At 46.4% G+C, this 20,922-nt stretch overlaps 1 protein-coding gene across 1 annotated transcript in view; it reads left to right on the top strand.

The window, feature by feature from the left end:
• Window positions 1-14,709, top strand: part of ATP6V0D2 (ATPase H+ transporting V0 subunit d2) — a 33,734-nt gene extending 19,025 nt beyond the window's left edge. The window contains exons 3-8 of the mRNA XM_033125669.1: window positions 2,888-3,066; window positions 4,223-4,302; window positions 5,599-5,676; window positions 11,147-11,323; window positions 12,652-12,729; window positions 14,217-14,709. Coding sequence (XP_032981560.1) covers window positions 2,888-3,066; window positions 4,223-4,302; window positions 5,599-5,676; window positions 11,147-11,323; window positions 12,652-12,729; window positions 14,217-14,378 — 754 coding nt within the window. The 3' untranslated portion in view covers window positions 14,379-14,709. The remainder of the gene's footprint in view (window positions 1-2,887; window positions 3,067-4,222; window positions 4,303-5,598; window positions 5,677-11,146; window positions 11,324-12,651; window positions 12,730-14,216) is intronic.
• The last annotated feature ends 6,213 nt before the right edge of the window (window positions 14,710-20,922 follow it).

Below are 20,922 nucleotides of genomic sequence, written 5' to 3'. Positions count from 1 at the left end.
ATGGGGCCTAGAATCTCTATTAGTAAAATAAAAAGATGCAATGCACACGTGTGTTGACACCCACCCACACACTGTGTCACTCACAGGTGTGAGCTTGGGGTTCGGTGTGGGCTACAGCTGTACTCACGCCAATGACACTGGCTGACCGTCAATTGGCCTAGTCATCGTCTGCAGACTGGGAACGTTGGCAGCTCAAACACCTTTGCATTACAGACGTGTGTGGGGAGCAATTCAATGTCTGCTCAGGATTATTAAGTGCTGGCAGCTCCCCTGTCAGGTAATAGCTTTGGGGCCATCAGGGACAGTTAAATAAGCGCTCCCACTTGAATCTCATTTTCCAGAGAGAAGAAGGATTCTAAAACTCCATAATGTCGAACTCTGGGTCTGCTGTTTGAGAGGGGAAGACACTTCATAGCCATGTGCTTTTTATAAAGGGATAACTGTGTGCTTCACCACTTCTGTAGGTAGAATTTTCACTGGGGCAAATTGTGGAAGCTCCACGTTTCCAGGAGGAAACACGTCCTGGCTCAGGAGGTTGGTAATCCAAGCCCCCAGACTCCAGGACACTGCTTTCCAGTGGCGGGATTAATTTTTATCCAGCGGAAGGTGTTATTTCCAAGCCCGGATTGTGGCAGTGGTTGAGTGCCATCACTGTCCCATCGCGGGAGGACCTGGACTCTCCCATCAGCTGTCCCCTCGCTCCCTGACCCACAGCTCACCCTCTCGCTGCCTCCTTCCCCTGGGCACCGAAACATGTTAGCCTCTCTCCCACGTTAAAAATACAATACCCAAAATGGAAGTCAAAAGCTTGCTTGCCCGCTGGGTCTCCATATCATTATCTTCCCCTTCCTTTAAAGGCAACTTGTAGTTTGAACTGTTTTAAAAACCTCTTTCCTTCCCACTCACTTTAAACACACAGAGACCAGGTTTCGGCCTCCGCCTCCCCTCTCCCTCCCTTCCACAAACAAAATCCATGGAAAGTGCTCTCGCTGTCCTCAGATGACCTCTTAGTGGCTGTGTCCTGGGGACACTTCACTTCATGTCTGCCCTGACCTCCCTGTAGCCTCTCATGCTCCGTCCTCTTCTTCCTAGAACTCTCTAGAACTTCCTAGAATTCTCTCCCCCGGCTTTCCTCCTGCCATCTGTCAGTCTTTCTCAGGTTCCACTGAGGTCCTGAAATGTTGGGGTTTCCCCGAGTTCTCAGGACGGAACTCTAAACACACGTGGACATAACCCCAGTCATTCCCAACAAGACTTCCGCTCCCCCTCCACACGAGCCCTGCTGACCCCCAGCGTCTGTGCACAGCTGTGTTCACTTGAGAGGCCTGCCCAGCGTCTCCTCTGGGATACGTCCCGGGCCCTGCAAGCTCTTTCTGCCCACAGTGTCTGCCCCCACCGCAACCTGCTTCTCCAATGGTCTCCCACGTTTAATCACTCCCACAGTCCGTAGACCCAGAAACCTGTGTGCCGTCATGACAACTAAACACAGCATAGAGGGTTAGGAGAAAGAGTCGAGAGTTTTATTCTCAGCTCCCTCATCTATTAGCTGTGTCCTCCTGGGCGATACGTTTACCTCTCTGGGCCTCTGTCAAATCACCCTCATCTGTCAAGTGGAGTAATAGCAGGACCTGAAATAGAACTAGTACCTATTGTCATCACGGTGTTGTTATCATGATTCAATACCTTGTGTAAAGCACCTCACTAATCAGTGTTTACCTCTTGTCCTGTTTTCATCCATATTCCACACAGACCATAATACCCCCTTCTGTGTAAAGGCATTTGGCATCCCCTGTCACCCTTAGCACCCAAATTCCGCATCTTGTTGTTGGGACCGTGTACCCGCAATCGGCCCCAGAGAAAAGGGCATCGCCCTTGTGCCCTCATCTCCGGGGCTTTGCACATGCGTCTTTCTGCCAGAGACGTCTTCCCTCCTCCCCAGTCCCTCTGCCTGGACATCTGCTCACGCTGCAGGTGGCGGCGTGACCGTCACTCCCTGGGCAGTCTGACTCCAGACAGGTTTAGCGCTGGGCTCTGCAAGCCCGCACCACCCTGTAATTCTTTTGACAGAGCATGTATACTTCACATCAGTTACTGTCGTGGATTCCGCGTCCAGTTTCCCCCTTAAACTGTGCTCTCTGTGAAGGAAAGGACTGTGTGTGTTACTTCTTGACCTTGCTGAATATCCTAGATGCCGAATGCATGAGTGGACGAGCACACGCACCCAGGATATTCTGGCAGGGCTCAGACTGGGCAAAGAAATAACATAAGCTATGAATCCATGGACACCTTGGGATGCCGGGTTGGGGGGGGACGTGAGAGGGGCTAAAAAATTCACTGTCTGCTCTCACAGAAGGAAAGGAATACAGACTATTTTAAAAAACTAAAGAGTAAATATTTACTATTAAATTGAATCAGTATATTTACATTTTCAACTTATTTTTAGATATTTTGCATTTTGAATTCTTGATGATGGGCTTCATTGCAGAGTTAAACAGTCAGGTTTTAAAGTAGAATGAAACTCCCTAGGCCTGTGTTTCTCAACTTTGAAAGCCAACCGTCCATGCTGATAAAGCCGACCGTTGCACACCCTCACCCCCACCCTACCCATGTGACAGCTACTGTGTAGTTGTTGTCTCATCTTCTCGTGGTCTCACCAGCCACGGCTTTATGAAGCATCAATTAGTTATTACAACATTGGATGTGGTTTTTCCAACTCGGACATGCCAGAGAGTCAGCTATTTACCCACCCACCTCTCTCCAGCCCCAGACTTCCAAACAGAGCCTCACCCATGTCCTTCACATCGAGCAGCCGCGGATGTGGTGTGCGTCCGTGGGCTGCGCGTCACTCCCCTGCGGGCTTTTCCTCCCCACCGATTCTTCTAAGCAGGTGCAGCTACATGATCGACAACGTGATCCTGCTGATGAACGGGGCGTTGCAGAAGAAGTCCGTGAAGGAAATTCTGGTGAAGTGCCACCCCCTGGGCCGTTTTACGGAAATGGAAGCGGTCAACATCGCAGAGACACCTTCCGACCTCTTTAGTGCCGTCCTGGTGGAAACGCCCCTAGGTAGGAACGCCCCTAGGTAGGAACGCATACGTGATTGTAGAGCTGCCCTCGTGTGTTGCCACACTCACTAGGAAATGTACATCCAAGTCGCAGTTGTTTCCATAAATAGTGACATACTGTACAGGCTGCTTGGAGTGGACGGGACATGCGGGAATCATCCAGTCCAGACCATTCACTCCTCAGATCAAGACAAAAAGGAGCTCAGGCTCACCACCCCCCCACCCACCCCAAACCCTTGTACTTTGTACCAGACCACCGCAAAGAGGTGAACAAAACTTGTACTTTTTCAAAATATTAATTTTCTAGCTAGGTTTTATGTAATTAATTCCGAATCCTTTCGTTTTAAACTTGTGTTTCAATACGGCTTCGTGTAGGAAGCATTTTGTTTTAGGAAGTTTAGAAATGCCATTTTCCTGAGATGCTCAGAAACACCCATCTGTCAAATGACCAGAAGCAATGACGAAATGAATGTTAATTTCATTAGACTTCAGCACTGACAATAGCTGTAGCATTCAAGATGCTGATGGGACAATTTTGGAGGCATTATTGTCAGGAAATTTGGATAGTAGCAAGGTACTATTGATCATTTGTCAAAATTACTGCTGTTTAGGACAGACGTTTTAAAAAGAAAATAGAATTGTGTCACCTTCAAGTGTCCGATGCTAAGGGTGCATATCACAGAGGAAAGAGGGTGGGTCTGGAATCGGACATCTGTGAGCATGAAGCCAGGCTCTGCCTGGTCCCAACAAGGCGACTTGGGGCCATTCAGTCCCCGTTTCCTCATTTTAGAGTTTTGAAAACTAAATAAGACGCACTTTAAGTACAACTCAAAGCTTGGCACATAGTAAAGTTGCAGATGGTTACGTATTCCTATTAGATAACGGGGGAGGGGGGCCTTCAAAAAGTAAGCCTGAAAGTGAGCAGTTTGTAAGGACTGAGTAAGTTACCGTATGTCCCGTGTTTCAGGAGGGTCCGCACATGTAAATGCTTAGTAAACCATCACTCCCATTGTGGTGTCGTTACTGTCCGGCTGATGGCGTCTGTGGACTCAGCGTCCACAGGGTCCTAGTCGGGGGAGCACAGGTGGATGCGTTCAGGGGACATTTTGCACCAGTTTTGATTTTAATTTATTGTGTATGATAATTTCTATTTTCAGCTCCATTCTTTCAAGACTGCATGTCTGAAAATACTCTAGATGAACTGAACATTGAAATATTGCGCAACAAACTCTACAAGGTAAGTGCTTCCCCAAATATTATGTTTTTCTTTGTTACGTAACACATCGTAAACAGAGTTCTTTACTGCATGTGACTTTGTCCCTTAGCCAGCTTCTGCAATTACGAATCCGTGCATATCTGGCCGACATGCATGCCAGCTCCCCCAGCCAGCAAGACTGGCGAGAGGCGGCACCACACCCCATTCTTCTCTGTGCCCCCAGCTCTTTGCCTGGAACATATAAGGTGTTGATTGCATGGCTGGGTAGAAGAGTGGGGTGAAGTACATCAGTCCATGTGAAAGCGACCAGCATTCACAGTGACCCTCGTGTCATCTAGAGTCCTTCTCTCTCCCACACCCTGTTAGAGTCCCTGAATTGCACGGTTAACTTGTCCACATATTTTTAACCTACTGACAGTGGACAGCACACCAACATGACCAACTGTGGACACTACATCACATGGGCCATCTGACTGTCTGGACCACGTGGGCAGCTCTGTGGAACAGGGCCGAGCAGAGTCTGTCTGTTTTCACTCGTGTGGCCATAGTCCCTTTGGACCTTCTCACGGAGGCCTGAATAAATGTATACGGCCACGCCACGCCGCATGCAGCATGCTATGCTGAAACATATGGTCCTCCCTGAAGCATGGCATTCAGGCCATTGGCCGTGTTCTCAAGAGACTTATGGGCTTCGAGGAGGCACCCCTTAGATACAGCTAACAGAAGGCTCTGCTCTCAGTGCTTTGCCGGCATTCATTCACTCCATCCATTGAGCAAAATGATGTGCTGTCTCCACTCCTCAGATGAGAAAACGGAGGCATGGAGACGTAAGGTTGCCTGGCAGAAGTCAGCCAGCTAGTGAGTGATAATGTGGGGACAGAGGTACAGGCGGCCTGACCACAGCCTAGACGCTGCCATGCAGTGAGCTCTCTGCCCTCAGAGCCTTTCCAAAGGCGTCTGCTGGGCCCTCAGCGATGAAAAGTCAGCACAGGGCCAAATCCAGAGCGACTTGCTAAGCTCATGAGGTTCTGGCACTCTTGTTAGAGGAGCAGGGATGAACCATGGGAAGTCGTCCAGGAACATGCTTCTCAGTAATTATAAGGGATGCTAAGTACAACTTCGTCCTGCCACAGGGTTCTTTTTCAGGCTGTACAACATGCTTCAATGCGAAAAATTTGTTCCAAATTTATTATCAAGTATCTCCCTCTGGGAGAAGTGATTCAATTTCCATTATAGTGTTTAATAAGCCATGAAGAGCTGATTTCCAAAAGGAGAATATATTTATTTTATTGTTTTGTGCTCTTTCTTCTTTTTAAGTCTTACCTCGAGGCATTCTATAAATTCTGTAAGAATCATGGTGATGTCACAGCAGAAATTATGTGTCCCATTCTTGAGGTAAGAGTCCTTGAATGTTTTTATGCCAAATGATGTGCTTATACATGTTTCATTTATATAATCCTACTTATGGCTTTTTATCTTAGAAGCTCCTTTATATAAAGTAAAATATGCAACGTGTTTTATTATATGTATATCATTTGATGTCTTCTGTTAAGCGTGATCTTTTCCAAGTTGTCTACATGGAAGAGTTATTTTGGAATTAGAACAGAATAATGCTTATAAAAGTTTGGGGGTGATTCATTTTGCCACCATATGAAGAAAGATCAGAGTTAGTTAAAAGTTGAGTCAACGATGGCAATTGGTGGACTGTGGGGGCTCATAACGACCCCCGAGCTTCTGCAGGCAGCCCTGGCACTCACTCCAGAGCTCACAGGAGTCTGCCCTGGGCAGAGGCTTCAGGCTGGCGCGCTTAGTTAATAACGTGCCAAATGCCACCACTGGTTTCTACCTCCCTAACCAATGTTATGACACTCTTTTGAATCCCTCTTTATCATCACAGATTTTATCTGTGCTCAGAAGCCTCTTGCTTGCAAATGTGGCTCCGCAAATGCAAATGCATGGGGAACTCAGGCTGGGAGTCAGAGGGGTCTGGGGGGGGGGGGTCCTGGCATCGTTTGCACTGTTGTCTGTGGTCTTTCTTCCTGGCTTTATAAGTGACTTGAATTAAAAAAATACATATATATTTAAATAAAGATATACAAAATAATATATATAAAATAATATATATAATATATATGATCAGAATGATATAATAATATATAGTAATATATATCATGATATATAATATATCATGATACCAATGATATATAATAATATATATCATTCTAATCATATATATACATATACATACATATACATACATATATACGTATACATACATACATATATACACACACACATATATATATTATTCTATGCTTGGAAAAGCCCTTGTTTTGCCCTGTGAAGCCAAGTTTTGTCCAAAGAATATCTTTAATCCTTAGAGTCTCTGTTATAGTGACTTCATTGGTGGGTGGATACTTAAATAGTTCCATGACTTCTGATTTCAAGAAAAGCCTGATTAAAAACTACCCTTTAGGCAAAAGAGAGAGAGAGAGAGAGAAAGAGAGAGAGAGAGAGAAAATCGGAGTAACTTCATCTGTATACATGTTAACCTAACATTCTGAAACTGCAGGTGGGAAAATTAGTTCCCCTCAAAACATGGAATCATTAAATATTTTACAGTTATGGACACTGTGTTATCCCCTGTTGAAACTCTTAAAGCCAAAGCAGTCCTTGGAGTAGAAAGCTCGTCACTGGAGACCTCCAGGAAACATGCTTTGTCCCTGCCCATATTACACAAAACGTGAGCGTTGGTAAATAAATAACATTTATTTTTTTGTGTGGACTACTACTGTCAGAAATGAGTTAGTCTTTCAGACGTGCTCGTCACAGGACATGAGCAACCTGGTGGCCCCATACGCTTTCTCCCCTTCTTTTCATACATTTAATTGCTAGCCACCCTCTAAGAAGCCACACTATCTATGGCTCAAAAGTATAGTTTCTACATGGCCTAATTCCTGTGGTTTAGACACGGTTCATATACTTTATTCTGACAAAAGGTGTGAAGTACGAGTTATGGTAAAACTTACACAGGGTTGACAGTGGCACTATGGATAGCTAATGTTTATTATGTGCCAGATACTATCCTAAGTGCTTTAGTACATGAATTCACTTGGACTTCAAAATAGCACAACGAGGCAGGTAGTTTAATACGTTTTTTCAGAAGGGGCCACTGAGGCACAGAGGAGGCTAGGAGCATAGCTGATCCCACACTGTCAGTAAGTGGTAGTGTCAGGATTTGAACCCAGGCAGCCTGGCTCCAGTTCCTATGTTTATCCACCAGTTACATTCCGTCCACGTTGAATTCACCATTCCCAGTCCTTGTTGAAAAGTAAGTGCTAAGTGACACTGCACGTGCTACAAAAATTCAGAGCTAGGTAAGACTGATGTCTTTGTCATCCTCGGTAGCGAGAAAAGGACAGCAGAGTATTAAAACGCTTGTCACTGGGAAGGTTTGACGGTACGTCTGCACAGACACCCAGTGTTCTCACCTTCCGTTTCCTATACACTTGATGCTACAATTTCAGGTTTTCTTCCAAGCTGCTTTAAAAATAAAAATCCGTTTAACTCTCTTCATACATTTACACAGAAACACCAGTTACACATGGCATACAATTATGTTTCTAATGATCGGATCAGGAGAGATTTGCTGGCCTTCTATAAATATGTCAGCTCATGTAACTACCTCCCCTTTTATCCGTGCCACTGGACAGCACTTCCAGTTTATAAAGCTCTCCCATATATATATTCTCACGAAATCTCGTTGGACAGGAGACTTCAAAAGACTCACTCTGGTGGGAGAGAGCATTTGCCTCGCCTACATGCAAAAATCTGACCTAATGACAAGCCTGTAACTTCGATAAAAAAAGAAGTTGACTTATGTCCAAGGCAGGCCCTGCCTTTACTCCTCCTCTTCAGCCTGCAGAGGTGAGGGAACCGGGAGAGTAAGCACAGAATGTCTGTCTCAGCGCCCCGGTCAACACAGGCTGACAAGGCCGGGCTCGACTGCAGAGCAGTCACTGCCCCCCCCACCCCCCACTGGTCCCACAGGTGTGAACCTGCAAGAATGGTCAGCCAGCTGATAATGATGCTGAATAGGTCCACAGTACATTGTTATCTTTTGCAACAACAACAACAAAGTCGTGGCTTCCTAATGAATGAGTGTGGGGACAGAGCCCCAAAGAGCAGTTTCCAGGCTCTCGGCCTCACATGGAAAGGTGCTGGCTCAGGTAGTAAATGGCCAGCAGCTGTGGCTAGTTGGCCATCAGCTGTAACCAGTGAGCCATTGGGCACTAATATAACTGCCGTGGCTAGGCTAGCAAAAAAAGGGGGAGCTAGCAAGAAGATGGTGGCTGAGTCTGCAAGCGGCGCAGTGAGGGTTGAGAATTGTGTGGCTCCTGCTTCCTGTGTCTCCAACCCAGCCGCCAGTGAGAGTATAGTGGTGTGACTCCCCTACCTATGGCTCCGTGGGTGTTCCTTTTCGGCCTCACCATGTCCTGCGTTCTTGTGTGGGGAGCGGGAGCAGAGACCCCGCCTGACACCCTGCATGACAATGAGTGTTTGTAGGGAGGAGGGAAGAAAGACAGAGCACATCTGACATACACGTACCAGCAGGATGCCTCCCCCTCACGTGACACAGGAGGGAGGGAACTGAATCCTACCCCATTCACGCTCCTCTACATGCCGATGCTGGGTCCAGCGTCTGCTGAGGGACAGTCAAGGGCAGTGTAGCCATCTTACAATTCAAAATTATAGTTCTTTTCACTAAAAGAACACACACGTACACACACACACACACACACACACACACACGGTCTCTAGACGAGAAGGACGCAGAAGGCAGATACACAGAATAAAAGGGAAATTGAAGTATAATGAAGACAAAGGAAACCATACCCAATAAGGGAGGAAACAGAAGGGCTCCTTCTGGAAAAGACTGCATATGATGGGCCCCTCCAGCGCAGGTAGGATTTCCATACGGAGCGTTAAGGAGTGGAGTATGCGTATGGTAAGCATAGGGAAGACGTGTTACCAAGGCAAGAAGGTAGGAAGTGTGTGGAGGGCTCAGGGAGCCCTTGCCTCCATCAGTCTCCCCTTGGCCTGGCCTGTGAAGTCTTTCAGGGCTCTGCCAGCTACCTGTCCTTCCTGCCCCTCCCGCTGCTCCCCCCACGTGTGAGCTCTGGCCAGTCCTTGCAGGTCTCAGCACTGCCTACCCTGCCCCGCTTCTCTCCGTAAAATCCTAACATTTTCCAACTAGGAAGCATGCAGAAAAATATCTGCCAAAATTCACTCCCGTGGGTGCTTCTCCCTCTGTGAGCTTTATTCCACAGTTTCTGGTTGTCATGGAATCTCCCTCTTGTACTTCTCTTATCCCTGCGAGATCTAAAACTACTGACAGGACTGGTTCTTTTCGGTAGCCAGAGGCAGCTGCCTTTGCTTCCAAATAAGGCCGCTCCCCGTGTCTGGCTCACTCACAATTTCCATGAGAGTCAGGGGAAGGGGCAAGGAACCAACTCTCACTGCTCTAGGAAACACCTGTTCCAACACAGAAGTTCCAGTGAAACCTGTGGCAGGTCTGGATATGTCAGCGCTTAGTAAGCTGATCAAAAAGATATCGTACATACTTATTTTAGTTCCCGTGTACCTCCAAATAACCTTGCACCCTGTCACAATGCAGATTCCGGGGCCTGGACGGTGGCCTGAGACTGCATTTCTAACAAACTTCCAGGTGATGCCAAAGCTACTACTCTGTGAAACACACCCTGGGTAGGAATTTGGTGGAGAATATGGGCGAACGTTTAGCAGAATCATAGACCATTCCGTTGGCTTCGGTGAACAGTTAAGATCTGCCTGTGTGTCAGGCACTGGATATACCAAAAGGAGCAATGAATCAGCTGGACATGATCCCGCAAAGATGTTAGAAGAGGGAGAAACATCCCTGTAGATATTAAAATGATGTGGGGCGGTGCAGGGAGACTCAGGTATAGAGAGAAGCGTTTCTTGCCCAGGGCACCAGGGCAAATGCCCGTGGTAGGCAGAGGAGCCCGTGAAGGATGCGTTCACATGGGACAGTCAGAGCAGTGGGAGGAGGACCCGGCGACCAAAGGCGCAGAACAAAATGTCAAGGCAGACTGAGTGGTTCGCTGGACAGGAGAGGCCTGACAGGGGCTGCTGGCTCAGGAGCCTAGAGGTTCCCAGAACAGCGACGACCAGCCATGAGCACCTGGGACCTACCTGAAAGGTCACGTGGCCAAACTCCATCAGCTTAAGAAAGGAGGAAGCTGAGGGTCAGAGACGAAAGTCACTTGCCCCGAGTCATGTAATGCTTAGCTACAGAGTTAGATTTACTGATATAGAACCTAGGACTTTATGAAAGAAAACCCAAACCATGCAAGTCCAAATGAATGGGAGGTAGCACGAAACTTCATTCTGTAAATCAACATACTGACACCAACAACCAGAGAGACGTATTATTAACATGTCCGACACGCTCTTTTTGTTCCAAACACCTTGCTAGGCACTGCCACCTAACTTATCTTGTTCTACCCCTGAATGGACCCCACAAGTAGGTATTAGTCCCATTTTCATGGAGGAGACATGAGTGGCCTATGTGACAGAGACACGTGGGTAAGTAAGTGCAGAGGGCCTGGGAGCTCACCATTGGTAAGGAGTCCATGGCCAATGCAGTCGCTTCAGTATAAGAAGAGACTCAGGGAACGTTAACAGCACATGTCCGTGTTATAATTAGACATCGACCCGTAAGGAAAGCAAATCCCCGTGAAAACGACTTTGTCTCTATAGGGTTCTGTCTATAGCATTTAGTAGGTGGTTAGATTTCACCGATTTTTTTGTCTTGCAAATTCAGTTTGAGGCCGACAGACGTGCTTTTACCATCACTCTCAACTCCTTTGGCACCGAACTGAGCAAAGGTGACCGGGAGACCCTCTACCCGACCTGTGGCAAGCTCTACCCAGAGGGACTGCGCCTGCTGGCCCAAGCAGAAGACTTCGAACAGATGAAGATGGTGGCGGACCATTATGGAGTACGTGACTACCCCAGCTTCCTTAAATGTCTGCGTTATTCCATCACGTGCACTTTAGAAAGCACACATCAAATCTGCATGTCTGATCTGCAGCAGTTATGTTGTTCGTAAGGTGGAAAGCGATGTCTCTTGCTGTAACGTGTCTCCCAGGTTTCTAACCCAAGCGGGTTCCTGCCAAGCAAGTACTTGTTTAAGTCTCCAAGGAATGGTCATTTGAGCACTTCTTTTCAAGTGCTGGATAAAGTAAGTTCCCCAAGAGACGGTGCACCATTCTGGAAATGTGAGCTCAGGTCAAAGTTACGTAAACTGCCTGAGCCAGCGGTCCTTTCAAGTGCCCAGTGGGTAAATAGGATGAGGTACTTGAAATACAAGGGAGAATATGGGTAAACTGGTTTGTACCAGTCTCTGCCCAGTGGCCAGGGAAGAGGACCTGGAGGGCTGCTATGTCCGTCCCAAAGTCACATCCAGCTGCTCTGGGACAGCTCGACACGCCTCATCCCAATTCCATTCCTTCTAGCTTGCAGACAGTACCCTGCAGACCCGCCAGGTAACTTTTCCCGAACTGGAGGGACACGCCTCTTACCTTTCCCTATGGATTTCTGAAAACCCCTAGCAGTGAGAAAAGTCAGTGAACAATGCATAAACCTTTGTAGCATCTCATATGTCATTGCAAGAGGCTCTGTAGCCTAATACTAAAATTTGAGTTTATTCCTAATTTCCACTTCTTCTACCCCTGAAATTCCATGTGAGTTTTATCAGTTGTCATCTCAAAGAACCCAGGAACCCATGTAGATCAACCAGTGTCCACTGGGAGAGCTGTTCACCCCAACCCCCTTGGAGGTTTGAATAAGCCAGTAGGCCACAATCCCATCCACACGCTCTTGTCTCTCAGATTTTGAGGTATTCCTAGGTGTTGGTGGGGGGAGATTTACTAAGAAACATAACCTCCTGGGCAGAGTTTTAAAAAATAGATGCAGAATTTCTATATTGTTAGGAAAATATCTTCATCCATACAGAGGGTGCCAAAAAATGTATACACATTGTAAGAAAGGAAAAACCTGTATTAATTGTAATACTCAATATATACCGATAACAAAAGATGAATACATGTCACGTGTGACGTCTGCTATTACAAGAGGTGCTCAAAGTGGTTCCCATCAAGGTCCAGACACTTCTGATGACGGTGAACTACTGCTTGAGCCACGTTGGCCAAAGTGTCCACTTGTATACATTTGTTTGGCAACCCCTCCCCGGTCCTGGTATTTATAAGAAACAAGAATTTGTTTAAAAATCGTCTCTTGTTTGTTTGTTTGGTTTTTTTTTTTAAGGTATACAAGCCCCTGTTCGAGGCCGTGGGTGATGGCAGTGGGGGAAAGTCGTTGGAAGATGTGTTTTATGAGCACGAGGTATGTTCTGCATGGAAATGCTGTCAGCTTATCCAAGCTCTTTCTCCCACTGTGCCTGTCAAATAGCGTCTTGTTTGGGTGTTTGTTAACGACCTCGGCCTCGGAGGGCCCTGTGGCTCACGTGTGGTGGCCTCGTGTGGAGCTGTCCCATCCAGATACCTGTGCACGCAGTGGTGCCCTGGGAAGAATGCAGATCCTCCATAACTAGTAACTGGAGAGAGCACTCTGACGTGCCCACCATCATACCTTACCGTCCTCACCGCACCCACCCTGCTGGGGCAGCTCGTTCCCAGTCCTCCCTTCCTGGAGAAGGATTTGTCTATGGTTACAATGTAAGTCACAGGCACCAAGGGGTTATTCACATGGAGATCCATCCGGACAGTCTAGATGACACTCTTCATCTATCGTCAATTCCTGAGCTACTGAGCTGTTTAACAAAAGGGCTTTTTTCTTTTTTGTACCAGGTAAGGTCCCCCACATCTTGAGGATTTTTCTGGTGTATTCTATTCATTTCTCGAAAACCACTGGCCCTTTCATTGGAATTGACTGGAGTTAACGGAGAACTCTGAAATTGACCCAAACGATCGGGTTGAATAGGTTCCAGAAAGCAGAATGGGGAGGGACGGGTCTTGCTGTCAGTCTTACTCGGGACATTTCCAGTCACTCTCTCAGGTCTGTCACAGAAAGAAGTAAAAACACGTTGAGTGGCCCCATACATGAGGATTCTTACAGTTCCACACCACTGCACTCGTGCTGCAAGGAGGCTGAGAAGGAAGCTTCTATGGGCAGAAAAATCAGTGTCTGCCCCTGAGAGCCGGGCCCCCACTTCCTGGCTACTGTGCTTGAGGTTTTCAGAGCTGCCTTAGGGGATTCGGTATCTCTCCTTTTTTTTTTTTTTCAAAACAGAAAACCATGCAGGAATCGTTCCGTTTCAGACTTTACCCCCAGTTAAAAATACTGTTTTTGAAAATTTTGTTTTGCTTATCTCCCTTCTGCAGAAAAAAACAAAACAAAAAAACCACAATTAAACTGTAAGTTAGGTTGCCAGCCGAGCATCGTAGGAAAGCTCATAATACCTCTAAGTCTAAATTGCGGGGGCCTGGGGCATTGTCCTGGAGGAGAGTAAGATGGCCCAAAATCTTTAAAAAGTTTTAAACGCTATGGCTGAGGAAAAATACTTCCCCTAAAGGAGACAAGCCCAGTAGCTAGAAGCCAAGTAAATATTACTTCAAAGACACACACACACACACACACACACACACGCACACAGACACACACAAACATCAAGTTTCTAAGAATCTCCGTGCTTGCAATACTGCTAAGATTTGGAGATTGTGTGCGGTTCTACAGATTTACTTTTTAAACTGCTGTTTTCATCTGCATTTATCTGTATAAGCACAAGCCAATCTGTAGCTTAATATAACTTCGTAAACGGAGTAGACTCCAGGTAAGCTGACGGTCCACGTTACTTTTTTATCCCTCCTCAGGTGAAAATGAATGTGTTGGCATTCAGCAGGCAATTCCACTACGGAGTGTTTTATGCTTACACGAAGCTGAAGGAACAGGAAATGAGAAACATCGTGTGGATTGCAGAATGCATCTCACAAAGACACCGAACTAAAATCAACAGTTACATCCCAATTTTGTAACCCAGCGCGGGGCCTCGGATGCAGACGACCATGTGTGAGAGGAAGTTACCGAGAAAAACAGGGAAGGGTGTTGTTATGTTATCTAAGTCACACGTACAGAAGCCACACTGCACTGTCCTGAATAGCAGACCCACGGGAAACACAGTAAACCAACTCTGAAACAAAGCATTCATTTTTTCACCCCAGAGCCTTAAATCTTGTTTCCACATTTATGTCTCATTCTTCACCGGACCTTACATGTTAATTTTAATTAACCCCTTGGTACTCTCCCCATTCTTTCTTGGTTGTGTTAAAAATCAAACCTAATAAAGGTATTTTACACTTGCTTCTCCATGCTTCTCCACAGGCACAAATCCATAGCTGCATGCAGCCCACATGGGCCGTGTGTGATGGGAAATCGTGTCTTTTTCGCAATGCACTCTGCTCTGTAGGCTCGGAAGAGCAGCACAGTTTAGTCATTCCGCAAATGTTGCGTGTTTCCCCGAAAATAAGACCTAGCAGGACCATCAGCTCTAATGTGTCTTTTGGAGCAAAAATTAATACTAAAATATAATAAAATAAGACCGGGTCTTATAATTAATATAATTATAATATAATATAATACCGGGTCTTATATTAAATTTTGCTCCAAAAGACGCATTAGAGCTGATGGTCCAGCTAGGTCTTATTTTCGGGGAAACACGGTAAGTGGTGGTAAATTTGTTATTAAGGCCACCACATAACTTAGACGTGCACAGCTTTTCTCCAAACAAGCGGTATGTCTTGCTTTCTTATGGTTCCTTCTTGCTTTGCCTGAGAAGAAAATGACCCCACTAATTGTATTTTACGCATTCAGAAGCATAAAGGTCCGTTTGTAGCATGTGAGTCTCTATAAAACTTCCATACACCTGGCACACAGAGCTGACCAGAAAAAGAAAAAACAGCCAATACTGCTCACATCCTTTCTTTAAAAATATAAGAGATTCTGAAGTAGAAAATCTGTATTTGCTATTGTGCGGGAAGAAGACACTTTTCTCCACCCTCAAGGTTCTTTCAGCTGCTCTAATAATCAAATAGACACACGACAGATTAGCGAGAGAAAATAACTAAATTCAATGCACACATATGTACGGGAACCCCACAGGCACAAGCTTCCAGAGATAAAAAGGGGGCTGAGGTGTATAAGACGCCCGGAGCTAGGGGTGAGGTAAGGTGCGTGGGGGTCTTCAAAGGGTCACTACAGGAAGGTAAGAAGAGCAGATGTTTAGTAAATAAAAGTTTGCCCTGCCAGCTAGGTGGGTCAAAAAGAGATTATCGCTGATAATCTCTTATTACCCACAAGGCCCCTAATTCCAGTTCTTCTAGGTAGTTAAAGGGAGGGGAGGAACTTTCTCTTGAACCTGAAGCTAACACTGCCTTTAGCTCAAAGTAATCCACATACCAGAGGCACATCTTGGGGTGGCTCGTCCTGAACCCCACAAGGGGTTCATTCGTAGTAACTCTTAAGTCTACCACTTAAAACATGCTGTTAATAATGTCAGATGTCACAGATACGACACAGCTGCGGGAAGGATACAGTCACAGTTTCACCCTGCTCTGTCTCAGTTTCAGGAGTACACAGAATTCTCCTTGTTGGATTTGTTTCATTCATTGTGTGGCGTTTCCTTCAGCAAATGGAAGTGTTAATACTTATACATACCAAGTAGAACTACTGAGGAATGTATGTGACACGATCAGGAGACGTCACTCTCAGTGATGTCACCCCTGAGGTCGCCCCACAGCTGAGGCGGGGAGTCCCGCTGTCATTTTGGATTGCTTCATGGTCCTCCAGTGTATACGCTTTATAAAGATGAGAACAGGCTGCGGAAACTGCCGCAAGGCCCAGACCACCTGCCCTTGGCAGGTCCCATTCTCTCTCCTCCTTGACATTGGCTGTGGGTTGAAGCCACAAGAAGAAAAAGCCTCCTTTGAGAGGTAACTTAGGAAAATTAAGTAAAAGGAAGTGTTTTGTGAATGTTGAACAAGGAGCATAGGCTTTTAAAGTCAAAGGAACGCTTTACCCTTTGGCCCCTCTAAGTTCTTTTAGGTTTTCTCCTATGCATTTTCCCAGTGGGATATACCTCGTAACTACTAAATTAATTAGGAAAGAATAGGTGTGGGATAAGAAAAGACATGCAAATTTCATACGTGACTCACGGGCGTGATGGAAGCGACAGGTTTAACCTCTCGGACACGAGGTGAGGCACCAGCACGCCTTGAACATCCAAGGGACCCACCGTAGCAGCTACCTCAGGGCTCTTCAGACAGCCTAAGAAGGCTCATCTCTAGTTCAGCCCATGGTTACTAAAAAAAAACGGTCCCCCGCCTCTGACCTTTGCAGGCACGCGGGAAAAGCTCCCTTTTGATCCAACAGAAATTACAAGTGGCTTGTTGCATAAAGCTGAGGCAAACTGAGGGTTTTCTTGCCAAGTTTGTGAAAATGCTAACAGCCTTGTTAAACTAAGTTTTAGGGACTCATTGATGCTGTCAACTGACGTAAGCCTAAAGCCAGTATTTGCAGAAAGGGGTTTTCGGTCCGGCATTGACACTATTAATGGGAACACAGAAGTCACATACATTTTTTAAACCAGAGTCTCTCAGGCAAGGTGTTGAAGTACGGAGCTGAGCTGTTGGCTCCTACAGCCTCGGGATGCGTGCTCTGCAGTCTCTTCTGACCCTCGGCAGTCCGCCCTGCTTCCCCCAGGCGCCCCACACATGCTGTCATGTGTCACGCACACGATGACATACAAGCAGACGCGCAGCGCCTATTTTCATATTTTTATGATGCCCTGCCTGAACCTCAGGACTCCGGGTCAGCACAAGTTGGTTTGTATGTTCCGGAGAGATAAGCCTTCTCCCTTCTCTGTAGCTAGGTCTTCTTCACCTTTCAGGACAAATTCAAACTAAGTATCAACACAGCATCTCCACAACAGATCGGCATATCAGTGTATGACCCGTCAATCACTCTGCAGGAAATCTATCTACTTCCATGGCCTCCTCTGGATCATGAGGCTGAATGTCCCTTTGTTTCCTTGTTCAACTGAGCCTTCGAAGAAACGCATGTTTATCTCCTCCCTGTTATAGCCATCCCAGAAAGACCAAGAACTAAGAGATGATTTAAGCTGGTACTGAAATACCAGCATAACATGGGTATGAAAACAGAATTTCAGAACCAGAACAAACACTAATTTTCCAAATAAGGAAACTATAGTCAGAAGAGCTAAGAGTAGAGGGGTCAAAACCAGGTCTCAAGTATCCTGACCTTCAACTTTCTGTGTGTGTGTGTGCACATATTCTACTTTCTTAGTGGTTATTTCATTTTTTATTTTCTCCTGAAGTTACAGCCTCCAGTTTAAGACTAAGGTCCTTGTTTGGTCCAAATACATTCTGTGTAAAATGACAGAACTATCAAACTAGCTTAATATTTAAAAAAATAAATAAAAATAAAAAAGGCATTGTCTTGGGTCATTGGGAATTTTAGTTTTCATTTTCATAATTTACATGTTAATGATTTGCCTTTTTAGGAAGTATCTGCCACAAAATCTGATTGAAGAAAGGTCCCAGGGGACCTGAACACCTGGAGTTCCGCTCCTGTCTATTCCTCAGGGACACAGGTACCTCGCTGCACCAGGAGGGGTGAGGGCGGCCACAGGGCAGTGAGCACTCGGACTTGTCTCCTGCACCCCCTGTGTTCTGAGCCTCCCCCGACAAGTTCCCAACCAGCGGCCACCCTAGTGCAAGCACGCTCTCCACAGCCCTCCCTTTTGGTGTCAGATTGATATAATATATGATATATAATATACACTATTAATATATACATTGTTTTCAGTACACTGTATATACTTATGTCCAGGAGTTACATTTATAGCTGCCATTCTAAAAATACTACTGGTAGAAGTATCTTTGTTTCTAATTTCAGAATATAAAAAGTCACAAGAAAGTCAAAAAACAATACTAATAATACAGTGTTGCCTCGGGGCTACTAAGCTGAATAAGCCATCTGCCCTTCTTTGAAATGACAGCAGCTAAGTACATGTTTTGTAGTTTTGTTTTTGCTTTTCTGTAATTTTCTTGCGCCGTCTCTCACTGTCAGTGTAATAGAAGTTATTTTTATTGCTGTTCTCTAGCTTTCTTCTATTCAATCTGATTTGCTGCTCACCCACTGGGAGCAATAAAACAAACTCTTATACGGTTGGCATTAGCTCTGAAAGAGGAGTGAACTGGGCCCCAGTCAACCTCAGTCCCGGGGCGTGTGATTCAGCCTTGCATTCTCAGTGCACCCTTGGGCTCGATGCATTATTTTCTATTTCCTGAAAGCTGAGATTACTTTGTTAAATAACTGCCGGGTAGCAAAGCCTGTTTATAATATTGGCGTTCTTGTTGACAGGAAGTGGTGGAGCGCAATCAGCAGACTGACGTGTCCTCAGATCAGTTTTAAACGATGTCTTGTGCTGATCCTGAAGGACCTTGGGTGGTGGAGACCCCCACTGCCAAACTGCATCACAAAACCCTTTAATCCCTTCTGATGATTCAGTATTGCACTGAGTAGGTGCATGATCACAAAACACGAGGGCATTTTCTTCCAGTGTTCTGCCAGCTCTCAGCGTGAACTTGGCATCCTGGCCGAGTGCATTTCCCCTTTCTGTTTCATCTGGATAAACTCTGCTCTTTGGGTTTCCTGTCATAGAACATTATGTTTACGAAAAGTCCCCATCTTCCAGCCTCTCGTCTCCGGGTAGAAGGAATTGCAGAGTGCACTGCAGGCTAATGAGTAAGTAAAGCTGCTTATTGCAAGCTGCTGTGGAAATGTCAGATGCCACGTTATGTCAGGCTGTGTCACTCTGACTGGCATGGAGGGGAGGAGACCTAATCTCCTGAAACCATTTACACCAAAATCCTTTACTGGCTAGACGTGGCATTTTAAATTTGAAGTGAAAAGTCAGTTTCTTGAGGGGGAGAAACATATTCCTTTTATGAAAAATACAAAACTAGGATACCTCAAAAGAAAACAATGTTTTAAACTGTGTTGATAGGCTGTGTGGGGATGACTGTCTTTGTCTGCTTTTGCCTCTAAGTGCAGTCTTGTAGAGGGCTATAAAATGTACACGCTCAGAGAGCTTCCCTGGGTGGGTTTAGGAGAAACTAATCATTAACCCACAGAACAGAGTCTGCCAGCGGTGTTTGCAATCCTTTGGTACTTTTATAATTGGTGCCTTGGTTAAGATTCTTTTACTTGCAAGTGAAAGAAACTGAGTCTAGCTAATCCAAATGACATAGGAGCGGTGTCCGAAGGGTTGCTCACAAAACCACAGGAAGGGCAGGGTGCACAGACGGTGGAGAGGACAGAAATCAGCAGCCCCGCGAGTCCCCAGAGCTGGTGCTGCGGGCCCTTCCACAGATCTCCGCGCTACCCACACGTGACTCAGCTCTGAGCACCTCCCGTTTCTGCACGTCTCAGCTCATTGTCCAGGGTGTGGGGAGGGGCCCTCCAACTGGCCCAGCAGACAAGCATCTCTGCCCTTGGACTGACAGCCCTTGCTAAGGACAAGGGGTGGAGAGGCAAGGGGAAGGCAGTGCGGTCGGGGCCACAGGGTGGGGGTGGGGAGATGGGGTGCAGGGTCCACGGTGGTCCACGGTGGCCGGAGCAAGCCCAGGGTGTGGACGGCCATTGCGGAGCACCGTATCCGCTCCAGACTCACGTAGCTCCAAACACAACATTCACTCCCTAGGTTTTCATCTTTAAATTAATGAATCACTTCAACACTTTATTCAGGACCTACAGTATGTATACCCGGTGAAGACGAAGCTCCCGGTGTGACAGGTGAGTCTCACTAAGAAGGAGCTGCCAAGGGCACAGGTGTGTAAGTCACATGCTCAGCATCACACCAGGTGTGACTCCGGTACCTAGGGATTCAGTGACCCCCTCCACCCTCCTGAAGATGTCAAGGGCCGCTTTCCAGAAGGAGAATTTCGGTTGAGTCTTGAAGGGGAGGTGGGGATTTGTTAGGTAATGGAAGGGAGGCACGTTCCATAGAGAAAGAGCATTCTCGAAGCGTGCAATCCCTACGAAGGGGAGAAGAAAGAGACAGCCTGGCTCCTGGGAACTGCGAATAGCTCAGCACTGTGGGGATTTTGGAATCGGAAGCAGTGGATGAAAAGGAGTCTGGAGAGAGGCAAGTTCCTGACGTTTCTATGATACGACATTAAGGTTTGGTCAGTGAAGCGTTTATGATTTGGGGGAGTGACACGATCGAGGTTGGTTTTAGGAAAAAAACTACTTTGGCAGCAAGGTGGAGGAGAGTTTCAATAAGAGAGGGACGGCTATGAGAAGCTGAAACAATTCCCCTTCTGCGTTAGTCGGTTCCAGTTGGGTTTCTGTCATTTAGGATCTAAAGTGTTCAGTTAATACTGAGAGGAGCATGGTTAGGAAGGAGAGCCAGGAGAAAGGCTGAGGGAACAAGAAGGCTAGGAACGTGATGGTGTGTCGCAGAGGGCACGCCCGCTGCTGCTGGCCCACAGCTCCTTT

Source organism: Rhinolophus ferrumequinum, chromosome 14 (genome assembly GCF_004115265.2).
Source record: "Rhinolophus ferrumequinum isolate MPI-CBG mRhiFer1 chromosome 14, mRhiFer1_v1.p, whole genome shotgun sequence".
Lineage (NCBI taxonomy): Eukaryota > Metazoa > Chordata > Mammalia > Chiroptera > Rhinolophidae > Rhinolophus > Rhinolophus ferrumequinum.
Note: the sequence above shows the minus strand (reverse complement) of the source record. Positions and strands in the feature narration are given on the sequence as shown.